The sequence below is a fragment of the Hyla sarda genome, chromosome 9 (genome assembly GCF_029499605.1).
Source record: "Hyla sarda isolate aHylSar1 chromosome 9, aHylSar1.hap1, whole genome shotgun sequence".
NCBI classification, from domain to species: Eukaryota; Metazoa; Chordata; class Amphibia; order Anura; family Hylidae; genus Hyla; species Hyla sarda.
Genome location: NC_079197.1, coordinates 174,444,580 through 174,463,507, shown reverse-complemented (window position 1 = coordinate 174,463,507; position 18,928 = coordinate 174,444,580). Strand labels below are relative to the sequence as shown.

The following is an 18,928-nucleotide window of genomic DNA, read 5'->3' as shown; positions in this document are numbered from 1 at the left end:
ACCAAAAGTGAAGTTCTCCAGACGGGTGGGGGACTCCTGCATAACAATTGCCCGCAGGAGACCCCCATCTGCCGAGCCGCTGCAATCACTACAGTCACTGCCATCCTCATCATCCTCACTGGAGGGAGGTAAGGCCACCTGAGCTGGATTTATATAGTCCGCACTGAGGGTAAGTGGGGGGTCTGGGGTAACAGTGGTGGTGGTACAAACAGAACCCGTGTCCATATCCCCCTCACTCACATCCCCCTCCTCACCTCCCTCCATCTCCTCCTCCTCCTCACTCTCATCTTGGTGACAATCTTTTTCTGAACCTCTGGAGACCCCCTTTTTGGGGAACCTCTCTTCATTAAGAATCTTCTCACTGAAGAAGCCGGCTCCAGCCACAATGTCTGCTCTCAGCTGCACAATCTCCTCCACCTCTTTCTTTAGTGCTCTCACCTTTGCAGTGAACGCTGCTCTCTTGCCCTTGGCTGCTGTATCCGCCTGGTAAGTTGCAAACTTTATGTCTTCTCTAAGACCACGAAGCTGTTTCCCAAGCTGTTCATATTGGGCCATCTTTGCCTGGATTCTAGATCCGAAAGTCTCCAGGGATTCCCTTGGCCCCTTGACCCCCCATTGCTGGGGTTCTGAGGAGCCTGAGGTAGAAGCCTTCACTCCACTCCTCTGCCTGGATGAGCTTCTTTTCCCAGAGGAACTTTTGCTGGAAGCCTTGCAGCTCCCAGCTGGGGATGGGGGAGGGGGCCCCACATGGCGATGGGCCCTGGTGGATCATCTCACCCCATCCTGGCTGCTGGCCGTCACATTTTCCTTTGCACCCACCGCCGGCCGGGTACGGGGAGTGCAAGGTGAAGCCTCCTGGGGCTCCATAGCAGGAAAACCCTCTACCCAGGTATCTGCCACACACCTGGGGAGGGGCGGATGGAAATCACTGCTTCACTGGAAGAGTCTGGAAGTAACAGGAGCTCAGACACACCCAACCTCTCTCCAGAGCTGTACTCACTATTCTGCTGGTGAGGTCACTGTGTACATACATTACATTACTTATCCTGTACTGATCCTGAGTTATATCCTGTATTATACTCCAGAGCTGCACTCACTATTCTGCTGGTGAAGTCACTGTGTACATACATTACATTACTTATCCTGTACTGATCCTTAATAATATCCTGTGTCATTTCTCAGTAAATACACCGGGGGGCGCAGTGTGATTGTAGAATACAATAATTGTTCTCCTTTATTCCACACATTTAGTGAGTCCATTGCCCATGTGACTTTTCTCATTATAACAGTCATGTGACCACCAGTTATATAAAACATATATATATATTATACCCGTGATGTGCTCCAGTGTCTGTAGGCTGGAGTTCCCGGCATCACTGACATTAATGGAGTCATTGTCCTCACCCAGCAGTTATAAGCACCAATAATAAAGAGAAGCAGCCGTGTAAAGTACCATGAATTCGCAGGGAATGCTGGGAGATTTCAGCTCTGGAAGCTGAAAAATCAGGATTGTATCACTAGACCAGTGTTTCCCAACCAGGGTGCCTCCAGCTGTTGCAAAACTACAACTCCCAGCATGCCCAGACAGCCTTCGGCTGTCTGGGCATGCTGGGAGTTGTAGATTTGCAACAGCTGGAGGCACCCTGGTTGGGAAACACTGCACAAGACAGTGGTCAGGGATCAGTCTTAGGCTGCAGTTCGGCTGTCACAGAGCCAAGGTCTCAGCCAGGAAGGCGACAAAGATCCGGCACAGGTTGGTGACGGTCGGCCGGTGAAGGTTCTCTTCAGTGTCATCGTGAGTGTGCCAGACGGCAGGGAACGGTGTGGAGATGACGTGAAGCACGGGCACACCTACGTGAGAGAGGAGACACAATGAGCGGGGGGAAGGGATCAGGGAGCGAAGAGAACACAGGAGGAGCTCAGACCTCGCCGCAGGAACGGAACGTGATCGTCCTCAACTGGCCCAAAATACAAGTCCGGTCTGAAGTAAGGATTGTCCAGGCGATGAGCGTCCAGGAGGCCGAGGCCGTGAAGTCGCTTCTCTAGGGGCAGGAAAGAAAACAAACCATTAGGGTGCGTTCACACTGCGGAATCTCCGCTCGCTTAATGTAGTTAGCGGAGATTCCGTCTGGTGGCAGCTGTCACCAAAAATACTTTGGCGGTAGGGCCGCGGGGAACTGAGCCATCACCATTGACGGCGATGCAGTGCTCGCGGAATCCGTGCAAAGAATGAACATGTTCTTTCTGTGCGTGGAACAGTTTCAGCGACGGAATTGTCCGCAGCGTGAACGGGTCTCGCGGAAGACCCATTCACACTAATGTTAAGTTCACACCGCGAGAATTCCGTAGTGTGAACGTACCCCTAAAACAAAGCAAAGTCAGATCAAATCCTACCGCTCCCGGGACTCACCAAGACTGAAGAGCCTCATGAAGTGACCGCGAGTCTCCGAAAAATGGCTGAGGATCAGCGGCTCCGGAGCTCCCAGCAGATCCAGGAGAACAAAGAGATCCTGGAGGAGAAGCAAAGACAGGAGGGTAAAAACGGTAGAGTCTACAGAGGGGGATGATACAGTCAAGCTTGCTGAATGTTACCTATAAAAATAGATGTTTAAAGGGGTACTCCGGTGGAAATTTTTTTTATTTTTTTAAATCAACTGGTGCCAGAAAGTTAAACAGATTTGTAAATTACTTCTATTAAAAAAAAAATAAATAAATAAATAAATAATCTTCCAGTACTTATTAGCAGCTGTATACTACAGAGGAAATTCTTTTCTTTTTGGATTTCTTTTCTGACACGACCACAGTGCTCTCTGCTGACACTCTTTTTTTATTATAAAAGTACAAAACTTATACAAAAACACAAAACAAGCTTAACCAGCTATAACATAAATAAGAAATACACTGGTCCAAAGAACAAAAACAAAACCCTGCCTAACCGGCCAGCCCAGCTTTACAAAAACCTAAAATATGCCAACCCACCTAACCGAACCACACTCACACGCATACCAAAAATGAACATAAAAATAGCGCTTGGCTATTAATAAAATTTTGCACTACCTGGCTACAACTCAAAACCATCCATATTCGGGAAACACAAAATAAAAAAAAAAAAAAAAAAAAGCACAACTTGGCTTAGCAAAATATAAACATAAAATTTAGCACTACCTGGCTACAAAAAAAAAAAAAAAAAAAAAAAAAAAAAAAAAAAAAAAAAGAATTAAAAAATTTTTTATAAAATAAACAGCGTAACAACATGATAAAATCAAGTAAACCACGTAACATAATAACTGGTCCGACTGCCATGACTACTGTAATGCTGTAATATAGAAACAAAATGAAAACAATATATAAACAATATACATACAAAATCACATGAACATAAAAATATAGTATTTAACTAAAAAGAAATATAGATACACTAAAGAAAACCTACAAAAACAATAGAAAACCCTACCAAAATCCCTACACTAAAACTGTACCCACTCCCACACCACCCCTCCTGCACATGGGTCAGAGTCCATAACGTTCGTACACAAAGTCCTGTCCCTAACTGACCCATGTCAGGTCCCCAAAAGAAAAGCAAAACACCACCACCCACAAATACCCTCCCCACCTAGCACTCCTCCCAACCAACTTACACACAAACTTATACACACTAACATATACACACTAAACCAAAGCTACCTTAGGCCCAAGTTTGGTCGCCTGTAAGCCCTTCATACCATATCAACTTAAAACAAAACAAAAAGCTAGCGTGTGCATGCATTAGCCCACCACCAGGAAGAAGGATGGCAGACTTGATACATCAAAATAATTTTAAACTCTTTCCCTAACTCCCCCCTACAATTTTCCCTAATTCTATCCCTCCATTAAAACTGACCCTGCTCTCACCCTATCACTATCCCTATAACACTGCCCCTAACCAAAATAAAGGTACTCTACCTAAAAAGGTCTAGTACCTAGGGCACATCAAAAGAAAAACCTCTCCACAGGAGAGAAGCCCTACTGGTACCAAGACTGCCATACTCCAAAGACCTGATCTTCCCGAGGTCACCGGTGATGTTCCTACAGACCTCCACCTCGGAGAGGATTTTCTGTTGGGTCGACACTAAACACCGTGCGTTCCACGTGTAGTACCTAACCACTAAACTAACTAAGAATAAAGTGCCCCGATCTCGGCCACCCAGGTTCCTGAATGCCCCATAAGCCCACTCCGGATAGGTTAGGCCGGCAAGTTGACTCCAGCCAATGGAAGCGCCCACCCTGTTGTAAACCCCTATATTAAAGGGACAATGAAGCAGGAAGTGGTCCATGCTTTCCAGCGTGTCCCCGCACTCTTCTCGGGGACATCCCCGGTCATCAGAGTTCCTGCACTTCAGGTTGTCCCTTACATATAGCTTCCCCTGAAAGCAGCGCCAGGCCAAGTCCCAAAACTTCTGGGGGATCCTTTTCATGTTTAAAAGGTACAACCCCACCCTCAGATCCCGACCTGGGCAGTCCCTGAGCGCCAGAGGCTTCTGGAAATGGGTCAACAGAACCCGTTTGTCAAGGAACTGCCTTGACTGGGTCCCGATCTCCCACACTCCCAGACCCCACCGACGTATCGCCTTCAGAGTCGGGGTAGCATAAGCCGGAAGATATCCATGGGGCGTGCGGAGGTCCTTCACTCGCCCTCCTCTCTCCCATTCCTGGAAGAAAGGCCGAAACCATTCCCTACAGGAGAGTACCCACGGAGGAGCCCTCTCTTTCCAGAGGTTTGCGATGTTAGCTTTCAAGAAGGTGTTCGTAAAGAACACCACAGGGTTTACCATAGATAAACCCCCTAGTCTCCTCGTGTGGTACGTAACCTCCCTCCTGACTAGGTTCATCCTGTTCCCCCATAACAGTTGGAAAAACAGGCTGTAGATCCTAGTGTAGTAAGCCTCTGGTAAGATACATACACTGCCCAGATAGATAAACAAAGGGAGCAGGTACGATTTGATCAGGTGTACCCTTTCCCTGAGGGTCATAGACCAAACCTTCCACTGGTCCACCTTCTGAGCGGCATCCTGGAGCTTACCATCCCAGTTTTTGGTGGGATAATCATCCTGGCCGAATGTGATGCCTAAGACTTTTGCTGATTCTTGGGGCCCTGGAAGGGTGTCCGGGAGATCAAACGTGGGATCCCCCCCTCCCAGCCAGAGACTCTCACACTTATCCCGGTTGATCTTGGACCCGGATGCCTCCGAGTAGCGGTCCACCTCCGACATCACCACATCGACCTCCTCCTGTGAGGAGACGAAAATAGTGACATCGTCAGCGTACGCCACCACTCTCTGGGTGACATCCAGCTCCGCCAGACTCATCCCGACTCCCGCCAACGGCCCACAATCTACCCTCCGGACGAAGGGATCGATTGCGAACACGTATAAAAGCGGGCTCAAAGGACAACCCTGACGGACTCCGGACCCCACCTCAAAAGAGCGGCCAGACCAACCGTTCACCAGCGGGAAACTCTCTGCCCCTGCATACAAGATCTTAAGCCAATTAACAAAAGTACTCGGTAAGCCATATCTCAGGAGGACGGACCAGAGGTACTCGTGGTTCACCCGATCAAACGCCTTGGCCTGATCCAGGGACAGCAAGTACCCCTTCCAGAAACCCGCACTACTCCGCTCCACTGCCTCCCTGACACTAAGGACAGCACTTAAGGTGCTTCGGCCTGGAACAGAGCAGTGCTGAGTCCCCGAAAGGAGCCGGGGTGCAAACTTCACCAGCCGATTAAACAGTATCTTGGCCAGAAGCTTCCTGTCCGTATTGAGAAGAGCTATGGGTCTCCAATTCCCAATCCGGCTAGGATCTTTACCCTTTGAGAGAAGAATCAGGGCTGACCTCCTCATTGACTTCGGCAGAGTGCCCGAGGAGAGACACTCATTGAATACCTCAGTCAAGAGGGGAGCTAAAGACTCCTTAAAGGTCCTGTACCACTCGGATGTTAAGCCATCCGGACCTGGCGACTTCTTGGGGGCGAGCCCCTCGATCGCCAGTCTCACTTCCTCTTCCCTGATTTCTTCTGCCAAAACATCAAGAGAGGGGTCTACCCCTGGCTCAGGAATGGTTTCAGCCAGGAAAGCCGACATCCTGTCTCGATCTAGATCCTTCCTTCCCAAGAGGTGCGAGTAGAAGGATCTGACGACCTCCAAGATCCCTGATCTGGACCGATTCAGAGATCCCGTACTATCAATCAGTCCTGAAATGACTTTACTACTCACTGACATCTTACAGTTTCTGTAAGGGTCGGGCGAGCGGTACTTCCCGAAATCCCTCTCAAAAACCAAAGATGCGTGCCTATCGTACTGACACCTCATCAGCAAGGATTTCACTCTGGAGATATCCTCTCGGCTACCTCCAGTCGAGACGAGAAGCTCGAGTTTCCTCCTCAGACCCTGATACAAGCGATACCTGTTCAGGGACCTGAGGCTCGAGAGCTGGCGGAAGAACCCCGCAACCCGCTTCTTGAATATCTCCCACCACTCCAGCTTATTACTACAAAGATCCAGTAAAGGTACCTGACTCTGAAGAAAATCCTCAAAGGACTGTCTTACCTCCGCTTCCTCCAGGAGGGACGAATTCAGCTTCCAATAACCTTTTCCCATCCGGGGGGTCTCTGAAACATTCAGGGAAAACAAAATCATACAGTGATCGGAGAACTCCACCTCAACCACGGACACTGCGGAAGAGACGGCTTCCTCCTTCAAATAAAACCTATCTATTCTAGACCTGCGACTACCTTGATGATAGGTGAAACCCGCGTGGCCCGAGGGGCTCCGGATGTGGGCATCCTCTAGGCGAGCTTCTCTAGTTATGCTAATCAGTGCCACACTATCGCAAGTCAGCGGACCATTGGAGCCTCTCCTATCTTGGGACCTCGTGACATTATTGAAGTCCCCTCCAAAGATCACCTGCCGACTCGTAAAAAGAAAGGGCTTAATCCTCATAAAGAGATCTTTACGGCCCCGCTTAGTTTGCGGGGCGTAGATGTTAATGAGTCGGAGCTCCTGTCCCTTCATGAAGACATCTAAGATCAGGCACCTCCCCATTTCTAATTCAATAACCCGTCGGCATTCAACAGGAGCGGTAAAAAGGACCGCCACCCCACTATACGACTCAGCCGCAAGAGACCAGTGGGAGGGGCCGCGCCTCCACTCTCTCCTGGCTTTTACCAGGGAGGCTAGATCTGACAACCTGGTCTCCTGCAGATACAAAATGTCGGCTTCAACACGGCCGAGAAAATCAAAGGCTGCAAATCTAGCCGTATCCGACTTTATGCTGGCACAATTAATAGATGCCAGCGTCAATGGGGTGAGTGCCGCCATACAGGGTGATTGAATTAGATGGCCTCACCCTTTATTTCTTTTTCCCCTTCTTTTTAGCCCCCTCATCCCCCGAAGACGACGAAAGGGCAGGACCACTCTTACATCTTTTTTTAGACTCCGATTGGTCCATAAGGTCCCCGTGTCCGTCCGGCCCCGGTCTAGCCCTGCCCTCTGAGGAAGGTGCCTCAACAGGACAGGGCCCAGTTCCCCCCAGAGGCTCTTTCTCCCGAGGCACCCCGCCCTCACCTTCCCCCTCCAAGGAGGGGGAGGAGATGGTATCGAGGACGAGGTACCGGTTTGACAGGTCAATCAGAGGGGGGGCAGCCAGGCTTCCGCTTTGGACCTGGCCCGTAGTACCAGGAGCTTCAGAGGGCTCTGACCTCTTCTTTCTCCCTTTCCTTTTGCCCTTTTCTTTCTTTTTGGGCCTCACCCCACTCTCCTCATCCACACTTTCATAGTGGGAGGAATCGGAAGGGTCGGCCATATTGCTTTCCTCTCTGTGAAGTCTCCTGATCTCCTCATCCAGCACATTCTCCACCAGGGCTTCAGCAGTTACAGGGCCAGCTTCAGGAGCAGGGACTGAAGCTACCCCCGCCACCTGGGCACTCTCCAGCTCCCTACTCCTTCTACGATTTTCCTCCCGCCTTAGTTTGGCAGGGCCCTTTTTCCTCCTCACTAGCCCTGTTGCGCCCCCATCCCTGCCCGTACCCTCCCCAGCCGAGGCAACTTCACAGCTCTCCTCAGCTGGAGCGGCCGCTGCATGGGCGAAGGCGCTAGGACAACGGCTGAAAGGGTGTCCGAGGACACCACACAGGTGGCACCGGATCTGCCGACAGGATGCGGCCAGATGACCCACCCCACCACACAAAGCGCAGACCTGCACAGTACAGGCTGCGCTAAAGTGGGTGGGGCTGCCACACCTGTGACAGACCTTAGGCTGCCCCTGGTAGAAGACCTGGATCCTATCACGTCCAAGGAAGGCGGCTGACGGAATGTGGGCAACCGTACTCCCTGAACGCTTGAGTTTGACGGAAAACGTCCAGGCCCCGGACCAGATCCCGTGCTCATCCAAGTTTTTCTTGGGCATGTCCGTCACATCCCCATACCGTCCAAGCCAGGTCATGATATCATAACAAGAAAGTGACTCGTTACGGGTCAAAACGGTCACCTTCTTGACAGCATTCTGACGGGAAATCGCCTTTACGGCGAACTCCCGCCAGCCGGGCTCGTTTTTTGCAACTTCGTAGTTTGACCAGAAGAGTTCGAGACCCTCTGGCCGAACGAAACTGACATCAAACTCAGACGAACCGTAGGGGTGGATCAGGGCAAAGATGTCACATGCCCTGAATTCCATCTGGAGGAGGAGCTCAACCACTTTAGCGCGAGGCGGGCACGCATCCTCGCCCCTCCAAATCAGACGGACCACATTCCTACGGTTATTGTCCTGCCCAGTTGTCGGGAGGGACCAGACCACCTCCCCATTCCGCTCTCGGAAAGCCCCCAAACCGTGCCTCTCTATCCAGAAAGACAGGTCGACCTCACCCCTCCCCTCTACCTGGATCGACCTGTCGCCCCTACGCAGAGCCTCCAGGAGGCGCTGTTGCAAGTGGCCTCCAGAGCCGGCCGGAGACGGGGACCCACCTGAACCCCCGGCAGCGACATTAGCATAACTTCTAGGAGCAGTCACTACCGGGGGGGCAGCCGGACCAGACCCAGACCCATCAGTACAGCCACTCACACCACTACTCCCATCTTTATTCCCATCCATACCAGACTTCCCATTCTTACCACTACTACTCCCACCATCATTCACTCCACTTACACTCCTCACATCCACACCTCTACTACACTCAGCATTCTCACATCCTCCACTCTTTTCCTGCCTAATGGATTCTGGGCTGGCTGGGACCTGTAGTACTGCTGGTCTTATTATGGTTTTCTGTGCTGGGGTCGATGCTGCTGCTGCCGGGGTCGACACTGATGACTCCTCCTCCATGTGCGATGACACGTCCTGAGTCTGGGGCTGCCCCTCAAAGCGCACCCCAGCTCCTCCCACAGCGCCATCGCTTGGTTTGCCTAACCACACAGGCTCTGCAGGGGATATCGGTGCCCGGACACTCCCCCCCCTCACAGAGGAGTGCCCCGCAGCACCCACAGAACACACAGTACTCGGGGGACCGCCCCCCGAGCACACAGACACTCCGCTCTCCGCCACCGGTGCCCGGACACTTCCCCCCCTCACAGGGGAGTGCCCCGCAGCACCGGTAATGCCCACAGTTCTCGGGGAACCGCCCCCCGAGCACACAGCAGCAAAACTCGCCTCTGGCACTGGGACACGCCCCCCGCCACCCTGGGGCGGCCCTGCAGTGCCAGAGCTGCCCACCATGAGCCCATCCTTCCCCTCCCTACCGGCAGGATGGGTGTGCTTTACAGCTATTGCGTCCGCAGCCTTTTCTGACGCCATGCTGTACCCCCCATGCTGGCTCCGTTCCACTACAGAAACGGAGTCTGGCAGTCTGGGGGGCCCAGCAGCCTGAACCAGCTTTGCAGCTGGCCCTGACTGCTGGAAAGGGACAAACATGTACTTTACTGTCTCCTGAGTCTTCTGCTTCTTACGCTTTACTGCCACATCATCGCACTGGTCATCTCCAAAGGTAAAGTTCTGGAGGTGGGCTGGGGACTCCTGCATAACAATCGCCCTCAGTAATCCCCCAGCCTCACTCTCCAGTTCATCCTCCTCGCTCTCACTTAATGGAAGCGCCACCTGGGCTGGCTCTATGTAGCTGTCCTGGGTGTTATAGGGAGTAGCTACAGGCAAGACATCCATTTCCACCACTTGTGCTCTTTCTCCCACATTCTCCTTCTTCTTTATGCCTTCACCATCCACACTTTCTTCACCGCCACTACTCTCCCCATCATCCACCTCCACCTTACCTGGGGATTTCATGGCGGCAAACCGGTTGTTGTTCTGAAGCTTCTCCTTGAAGAGACCGCTCCCCTCCAAGATCTCTGCTCTCCTCTCCTCCAGCTGCACAATCTCAGCCTTCAGTGCTGAGATCTTTCTTCTTAGCTCTGGTCTGCTCTTTTTGGGCGCAGTGTTCACCAGATTCTGAGCCCCTTGCAGATCTTGTCTGGCCAACTTCAGCTCCTTGCCACAGCGATCATATTCAGCAAACCGCGCGGCCATGCGGGAGCAGTAGGTGGCGCTGGACTCCTTGGGCCCTCTCTCTGCCCACAACTCCACACTTCTTCTTCTTGCTTTTCTTTCACCAGTCCTCTGGCTGGCAACCGTTGCCGGGGGTGCAGAGCCTGCATTGCTGCAGACTCTGCCAGATCTTCTCCCCCCGGCCGGAATGGCTGTTGCTGTTTGCTCTCCACCCCCCGCCAGCCTTGAAGAACGGGAGGTGGAGGCCCTGGGCTCCATGCAGGGAGGCTCTCCCCAGGAGCCTGACACACTCCTGGGAAGGCGGATGGATCACCTGCTCTGGTCTGATCTGCTGGAAGTTTGCGGAGCTCAACAAGGGACACACCCGCACGCTGCTCACACTGAACTGTTGTGTTCACAGGATGTGCTCTCTGCTGACACCTCTGTCCATGTCAGGAACTGTCCAGAGCAGGAGAAAATTCCCATAGCAAACCTCTCCTGCTCTGGACAGTTCCTAAAACGGACAGAGGTGTCAGCAGAGAGCACTGTGGTGGTGACAGAAAAGAAATCCAAAAAGAAAAAGAATTTCCTCTGTAGTATACAGCCGCTGATAAGTACTGGAAGGATTAAAAAAAAATTTTTTCAACAGAAGTAATTTACTAATCTGTTTAACTTTCTGGCACCAGTTGATTTAGAAAAAATAAAATAAAAAAAGTTTTCAGTGGAGTTCCCCTTTAATGAAAATGCTCTGCAGCCCTCAATCCCGACCAATTGTGGATACACAGAGAATCACGCACCAGGTCGTCCTCTATAGTAAAGGCCACGAGTGGTATGACCACCAAGGAAAAGGTCCACAGCAAACACAGAAATAGAGATAGGTGTCTAACTCAAAAGGCCCAGGTCGTTGTGTGACTGCTGAGGAGTCTGGTCAATAGAAATACGTTTTTTTGATGGTGTCTGTGACCTGAGCAGAAAGGGGAAGAGGTGAGCTATCAGCATCTATGGGAGAGTGTAGTGAGCATGCTCTGTGACATGTGCAGAGAAAGGGAACTGGACTGACATCATCTCATAGGAGAGTGTAGTGAGCATGCTCTGTGACATGTGCAGAGAAAGGGAGCTGGACCGACATCTCATAAAGGAGAGTGTAATGAGCATGCTCTGTGACATGTGCAGAGAAAGGGAGCTGGTCCGACATCATCTCATATGGGAGAGTGTAGTGAGCATGCTTTGTGACATGTGCAGAGAAAGGGAGCTGAACCGACATCTCATATGGGAGAGTGTAGTGAGCATGCTTTGTGACATGTGCAGAGAAAGGGAGCTGAACCGACATCTCATATGGGAGAGTGTAGTGAGCATGCTCTGTGACGGGCAGAGAAAGGGAGCTGGACCGACATCATCTCATATAGGAGTGTACTGAGCATGCTCTGTGACAAGTCCAGAGAAAGGGAGCAGAACTATCATCTTATACAGTAGAGCAGTGTTTCCCAACCAGGGTGCCTCCAGCTGTACCACTACTACAACTCCCAGCATGCCCAGACAGCCGTTTGCTGTCATGGGAGTTGTAGTTTTGCAACAGATGGAGGTACCCTGGTTGGGAAATACTGTAGTAGAGTTCAGAGAGTATGCTCTGTGACGTTCAAGGAAAGGGAGCGGAACACAGTAGTGACACAAAGGAGAAAGTAGCGGCTATGATTTGTAAGTGTAGAGAGAAAAAGGTAGAAGATGAGCTGCCATCTTATATACAAGAGGGGTCCGCACACTCTGTGCCATGTGCAGGAGAGGAAGAGCTGAGCGGGCATGATTTTCTATTGGAGAATGTAGGACGCATGCTTCGTGGCCTGTGCAGAAAAGGGGAGGGAGGGGGGGGAGCTCAGCTGTCATCTTCTATGGGAGAGCGTAGTGAGCATGCTCTGTAACCGGTGTAGAGAAAGGGAGCTGAACGTCATCTTATACAGGAGAGTATAGTGAGCATGCTCTGAGAAGAGAAAGGAAGCTGAACGGTCATCATCTTAAAGGAGAGTGTAGTGAGCATGCTCTGAGAAGAGAAAGGGAGCTGAACGGTCACCATCTTATATGGGAGAGTATAGTGAGCATGCTCTGAGCAGAGAAAGGGAGCTGAACGGTCACCATCTTATATGGGAGAGTATAGTGAGCATGCTCTGAGCAGAGAAAGGGAGCTGAACGGTCACCATCTTATATGGGAGAGTATAGTGAGCATGCTCTGAGCAGAGAAAGGGAGCTGAACGGTCACCATCTTATATGGGAGAGTATAGTGAGCATGCTCTGAGCAGAGAAAGGGAGCTGAACGGTCAGCATCTTATATGGGAGAGTATAGTGAGCATGCTCTGAGCAGAGAAAGGGAGCTGAACGGTCATCATCTTATATGGGAGAGTATAGTGAGCATGCTCTGAGCAGAAAAAGGGAGCTGAACGGTCATCATCTTATATGGGAGAGTATAGTGAGCATGCTCTGTGCAGAGAAAGGGAGCTGAACGGTCATCATCTTATAGGAGAGTGTAGTGAGCATGCTCTGTGACCTCATCACCTCTCCCCACTATTCTGGTCACTAATTACACCACCATTAAGCAATGTTTACAGCAGTGCTTCCCAACCAGAATACCGGGACAAGCCAAGGGCTGGGAGTTGTAGTTTTGCAACAGCTGGAGGCACAGGCTGGTTGGGTAAACACTGGTTTACATTTAACCCACACACATACAATAGCGTCCAGCTTGTTGGCAGCTCCTCCCGGTCCAGGCTCGGCGTGCAGACGCTCCGCCAAGTGTCGGGCACCGTACAGCGAATCCGTCTCCGTCCAATCACCAAACGCCTCCTCCCCGTCCAGGAAAAACAGCTGCAGTGTGAGGGGGGATCCCTGAGGACAAAAATAAAAAAATGTGAAAAATACCGAGCTGTAGTTACACGTACGAGTCTTCAGACCTTCTCAATCTTTTTACACTTTATGTTGCGGCATTGTGCAAAAAATAAAAAATAAATGCCTGGACATAAGTCTAGATCAGTGTTTCCCAACCAGGGTGCCTCCAGCTGTTGCAAAACTACAACTCCTAGCATGCCCGGACAGCCAACGGCTGTCCGGGCATGCTGGGAGTAGTAGTTTAGCAACAGCTGGAGGCACCCTGGTTGGGAAACACTGATCTAGATCATCTCTGAGATGTTTCTCCACCTAAAATAAATTCAGTTGATTGGACAGGATTTGGGAAGACTCAGCCCTGTCTATATAAGGTCTCACAGCTCAGAGCAAACACCAAGCCATGAGGATGAAAGAACTGCCTGTAGAGCTCAGACACAGCCCTGACTATATAAGGTCTCACAGCTGACAATGTATATAAGAGCAAAAACCAAGACATGAGGGGGAAAGAACTGCCTGTAGAGCTCAGACTCAGCCCTGACTATATAAGGTCTCACAGCTGACAATGTATATCAGAGCAAACACTGAGCCATGAGGGGGAAAGAACTGCCTGTAGAGCTCAGGCACAGTCCTGTCTATATAAGGTCTCAGAGCTGACAATGTATATCAGAGCAAATACCAAGCCATGAGGATGAGAGAACTGCCTGTAGAGCTCAGACACAGCCCTGTCTATATAAGGTCTCACAGCTGACAATGTATATCAGAGCAAATACCAAGACATAAGGGGGGAAAGAACTGCCTGTAGAGCTCAGACACCGCCCTGTCTATATAAGGTCTCACAGCTGACCAATGTATGTCAGAGCAAAAACCAAGACATAAGGGGGGAAAGAACTGCCTGTAGAGCTCAGACACAGTCCTGTCTATATAAGGTCTCACAGCTGACAATGTATATCAGAGCAAACACTGAGCCATGAGGAGGAAAGAACTGCCTGTAGAGCTCAGACACAGCCCTGTCTATATAAGGTCTCAGAGATGACAATGTATATCAGAGCAAATACAAAGACATGAGGGGGAAAGAACTGCCTGTAGAGCTCAGACACAGCCCTGTCTATATAAGGTCTCAGAGCTGACAATGTATATCAGAGCAAACACCAAGCCATGAGGGGGAAAGAACTGCATGTAGAGCTCAGACACAGTCCTGTCTATATAAGGTCTCACAGCTGACATTGTATATCAGAGCAAAAACCCTGAGGAGGAAAGAGCTGCCTGTAGAGCTTAGACACAGTCCTGTCTATATAAGGTCTCACAGCTGACAATGTATATCAGAGCAAAAACCAAGCCATGAGAGGGAAAGAATTGCCTGTAGAGCTCAGAGAGATGATTGGGTGAAGGAACAGACCTGGAGAAATGGGGAAAAAAAAGATCTGGAGGATAATGAGGGTGCGGACCCAGCGCTCACCTTGTCCTTCAGTTGTCTCAGCCGGGCATCCAGTGCAGTGACCGCCTCCAGAATCAGAGAACAGGGCACTGCCGAGTCAGTAGCCCCAATAAATGGCCGCCCCTTCCCATCCAGAGGAAACCATTTAGAGTCGAGGTGACAGGCGAACACCAGGCGGCGCGGAGATTTGGGATCCAGCGTCGCAATCACACTTCCGAATGGCAGGGTGCCCCGCGGAGTCAGCGCATCAAACAGGTCAAATTCTACCGTCCACCGAGCGGTCAGTGAGAGCAGGTGACCGGAGATGAGCTGGAAGTGAGCAGGAGGGAAGTCACAGACCATCTACTGCGTCATCACACAACCGTCACATGACTGCGTCATCATACAACCGTCACATGACTGCGTCATCATACAACCGTCACATGACTGCGTCATCATACAACCGTCACATGACTGCGTCATCATACAACCGTCACATGACTGCGTCATCATACAACCGTCACATGACTGCGTCATCATACAACCGTCACATGACTGCGTCATCATACAACCGTCACATGACTGCGCCCTCACACAACCGTCACATGACTGCGCCCTCACACAACCGTCACATGACTGCGCCCTCATCCAACCGTCACATGACCGCGTCCTCATACAACCGTCACATGACTGCGCCCTCACACAACCGTCACATGACTGCGCCCTCACACAACCGTCACATGACTGCGCCCTCATCCAACCGTCACATGACTGCGTCATCATACAACCGTCACATGACTGCGTCATCATACAACCGTCACATGACTGCGTCATCATACAACCGTCACATGACTGCGTCATCACACAACCGTCACATGACTGCGTCATCACACAACCGTCACATGACTGCGCCCTCACACAACCGTCACATGACTGCGCCCTCACACAACCGTCACATGACTGCGCCCTCATCCAACCGTCACATGACCGCGTCATCATACAACCGTCACATGACTGCGTCATCATACAACCGTCACATGACCGCGCCCCTCATACAACCGTCACATGACTGCGTCATCATACAACCGTCACATGACCGCGCCCCTCATACAACCGTCACATGACTGCGTCATCATACAACCGTCACATGACCGCGCCCCTCATACAACCGTCACATGACCGCGCCCCTCACACAACCATGAAGAGTGTGCCCTTACCTCTCTCACTTGCAGGTTCCCGTGGCCCCCAGGAGATCGCTCAATCAGCATTGGCCTTAGGAACGATGACCACATGCGCTCCAAACTGATGGCGCCCACCAGCTCCCTCACCCGCGAGGACGACAGAGGCTTAGGGCGGATCTAAGGAACACGAGGAGGTCACTAAAAGTCATCATACACCCAGCAAACCCGACCGTCCCCTATGTAGACCCATCACCCCGTAGGTCACCCCTTGTGGACCCGTCACTCCTCAGGTCACCCCATGTGGACCCGTCACCCCTCAGGTCACCCCGTGTGGACCCGTCACCCCTCAGGTCACCCCGTGTGGACCCGTCACCCCTCAGGTCACCCCGTGTGGACCCGTCACCCCTCAGGTCACCCCATATGGACCCGTCACCCCTCAGGTCACCCCATATGGACCCGTCACCCCTCAGGTCACCCCATATGGACCCGTCACCCCTCAGGTCACCCCATATGGACCCGTCACTCCTCAGGTCACCCCATATGGAATGGACCCGTCACCCCATATGGACCCGTCACCCCTAAGGTCACCCCATATGGACCCGTCACCCCTCAGGTCAACCCATATGGACCCGTCACTCCTCAGGTCACCCCATATGGAATGGAACCGTCACCCCTAAGGTCACCCCATATGGACCCGTCACCCCTCAGGTCACCCCATATGGACCCGTCACCCCTCAGGTCACCCCTTGTGGACCCGTCACCCCTCAGGTCACCCCATATGGACCCGTCACTCCTAAGGTCACCTCATATGGACCCATCACCCCTCAGGTCACCCCTTGTGGACCCGTCACTCCTCAGGTCACCCCATATGGACCCGTCACTCCTAAGATCACCTCATATGGACCCGTCACTCCTCAGGTTACCCCTTGTGGACCAGTCACTCCTCAGGTCACCCCATATGGACCCGTCACCCCTCAGGTCATCCCGTGTGGACCCGTCACTCCTCAGGTCACCCCATATGGACCCGTTACCCCTCAGGTCACCCCATATGGACCCGTCACCCCTCAGGTCACCCCATATGGACCCGTCACCCCTCAGGTCACCCCATATGGACCCGTCACTCCTCAGGTCACCCCATATGGAATGGACCCGTCACCCCTAAGGTCACCCCGTATGGACCCGTCACCCCTCAGGTCACCCCGTGTGGACCCGTCACTCCTCAGGTCACCCCATATGGAATGGACCCGTCACCCCTAAGGTCACCCCATATGGACCCGTCACCCCTCAGGTCACCCCGTGTGGACCCGTCACCCCTCAGGTCACCCCGTGTGGACCCGTCACCCCTCAGGTCACCCCGTGTGGACCCGTCACCCCTCAGGTCACCCCGTGTGGACCCGTCACCCCTCAGGTCACCCTGTGTGGACCCGTCACCCCTCAGGTCACCCCATGTGGACCCGTCACCCCTAAGGTCACCCCATGTGGACCCGTCACCCCATATGGACCCGTCACCCCTCAGGTCACCCCATGAGGACCTGTCACCCCTAAGGTCACCCCATTTGGACCTGTCACCCCTCAGGTCACCCCATATGGACCTGTCACCCCTCAGGTCACCCCATGAGGACCTGTCACCCCTAAGGTCACCCCATTTGGACCTGTCACCCCTCAGGTCACCCTATATGGACCCGTCACCCCTCAGGTCATCCCATATGGACCCGTCACCCCTCAGGTCACCCCATATGGACCTGTCACCCCTCAGGTCACCCCATATGGACCCGTCACCCCTCAGGTCACCCCATATGGACCTGTCACCCCTCAGGTCACCCGTATTAACAAGTTCCTAAACTCCCCTGCTCTTCCCTGTGGCCCCTCCCGTCACCTGTTGCCCTGCGCGGGTGTCTCCCTCATTCTCATTTCTATGGGGCGTCCAGTTCACGTCCCAGCTTTCCCACAGTAATATGCCGGCACCGATGAGCACCCCCAACCCCAGCACCACCAGGGAGCGCAGCTTCGGACTCCAAACGCTGCTGGTTTGGCCCCCGGGGCTCCGGTAGACGCGGGCAGCGCGGCGGGTACACATCGAAGAAGAGCATGACTGGAGCGAGGACAGCCAATCGGAGGACAGCGGCTTCTCACACAGCCAATCAACAATGTGGGGCGGAGCCTACACATAGAAGCCGTACAAACACCTGGTCAATCCACCAGCCAATCAGCGCGCGGGGTCGGGGCCTGGCAATGGGGGCGGGGATAAAAGAAAACGGTTTAACCCAATCATGGCAAAAGTTGTGGAATCAAAATACAGCATCGGCGACCAATGAGAAGCGATAGGCGGAGCCTCGCACTGACAGCTCATCGTAAACATCGCTCACGCTGATTGGCTGCCTGGTTGCTTGTTGTCACTAGGAAACAGCAGCAGCAACCGCCATATGGTAACAGGTAGAACTGTCACCTGAGAGGAGGGAGGGACACTGTCACGTGACTGGGGTGTAGCGACAGCGTGTAACCAAAGGAGGAGGGGCTACAATTGACCCCGCCCTCAGTATAATTATACACAAGTGTGACCCCCACACCATATGGCTTATCTATGGAGGAGGGGCTTAACCCCTTAAGGACAAGGCCATTTTTTGCACATCTGACCACTGTCACTTTAAACATTAATAACTCTGGGATGCTTTTAGTTATCATTCTGATTCCGAGATTGTTTTTTCGTGACATATTCTACTTTAACTTAGTGGTAAAATTTTGTGGTAACTTGCATCCTTTCTTGGTGAAAAATCCCAAAATTTGATGAAAAATTAGAAAATTTTGTATTTTTCTAACTTTGAAGCTCTCTGCTTGTAAGGAAAATGGATATTCTCCCCAAAATTTTTTTAATTCACATATGCAATATGTCTACTTTATATTTGCATCATAAAATTGATGAGTTTTTACTTTTGGAAGACATCAGAGGCTTCAAAGTTCCGCAGCA

The 18,928-nt window shown here is 51.9% G+C and overlaps 1 protein-coding gene across 2 annotated transcripts; it reads right to left on the bottom strand.

Moving 5' to 3' along the window:
* Window positions 1-1,609: 1,609 nt before the first annotated feature.
* QPCTL (glutaminyl-peptide cyclotransferase like) lies at window positions 1,610-18,117 on the bottom strand. Of its 2 annotated transcripts, none has more exons than XM_056540649.1 (7): window positions 17,957-18,117; window positions 16,000-16,140; window positions 14,825-15,112; window positions 13,216-13,371; window positions 2,411-2,510; window positions 1,926-2,042; window positions 1,610-1,851 (listed from the first exon to the last, which is right to left on the bottom strand). In XM_056540649.1, the coding sequence occupies exons 1-7, from the start codon at window positions 18,038-18,040 to the stop codon at window positions 1,706-1,708; spliced, it is 1,032 nt and encodes a 343-aa protein (XP_056396624.1). In that variant the 5' UTR covers window positions 18,041-18,117; the 3' UTR covers window positions 1,610-1,705. The 2 variants fall into 2 exon arrangements, with proteins under 2 accessions (XP_056396624.1, XP_056396623.1); XM_056540648.1 differs by having other exon boundaries at window positions 1,611-1,851; window positions 17,840-18,116.
* Window positions 18,118-18,928: the final 811 nt, after the last annotated feature.

What these genes read in the sequence shown, in the direction of transcription:
- QPCTL (XM_056540648.1), bottom strand. Translation starts at nt 18,040, where the DNA reads ATGTGTACCCGCCGCGCTGCCCGCGTCTACCGGAGCCCCGGGGGCCAA. An exon ending in ACACCCGCGCAGGGCAACAG is followed by an intron (nt 16,141 to 17,839) that starts GTGACGGGAGGG and finishes CGTGTTCCTTAG; the next exon opens with ATCCGCCCTAAGCCTCTGTC. An exon ending in GGAACCTGCAAGTGAGAGAG is followed by an intron (nt 15,113 to 15,999) that starts GTAAGGGCACAC and finishes GCTCACTTCCAG; the next exon opens with CTCATCTCCGGTCACCTGCT.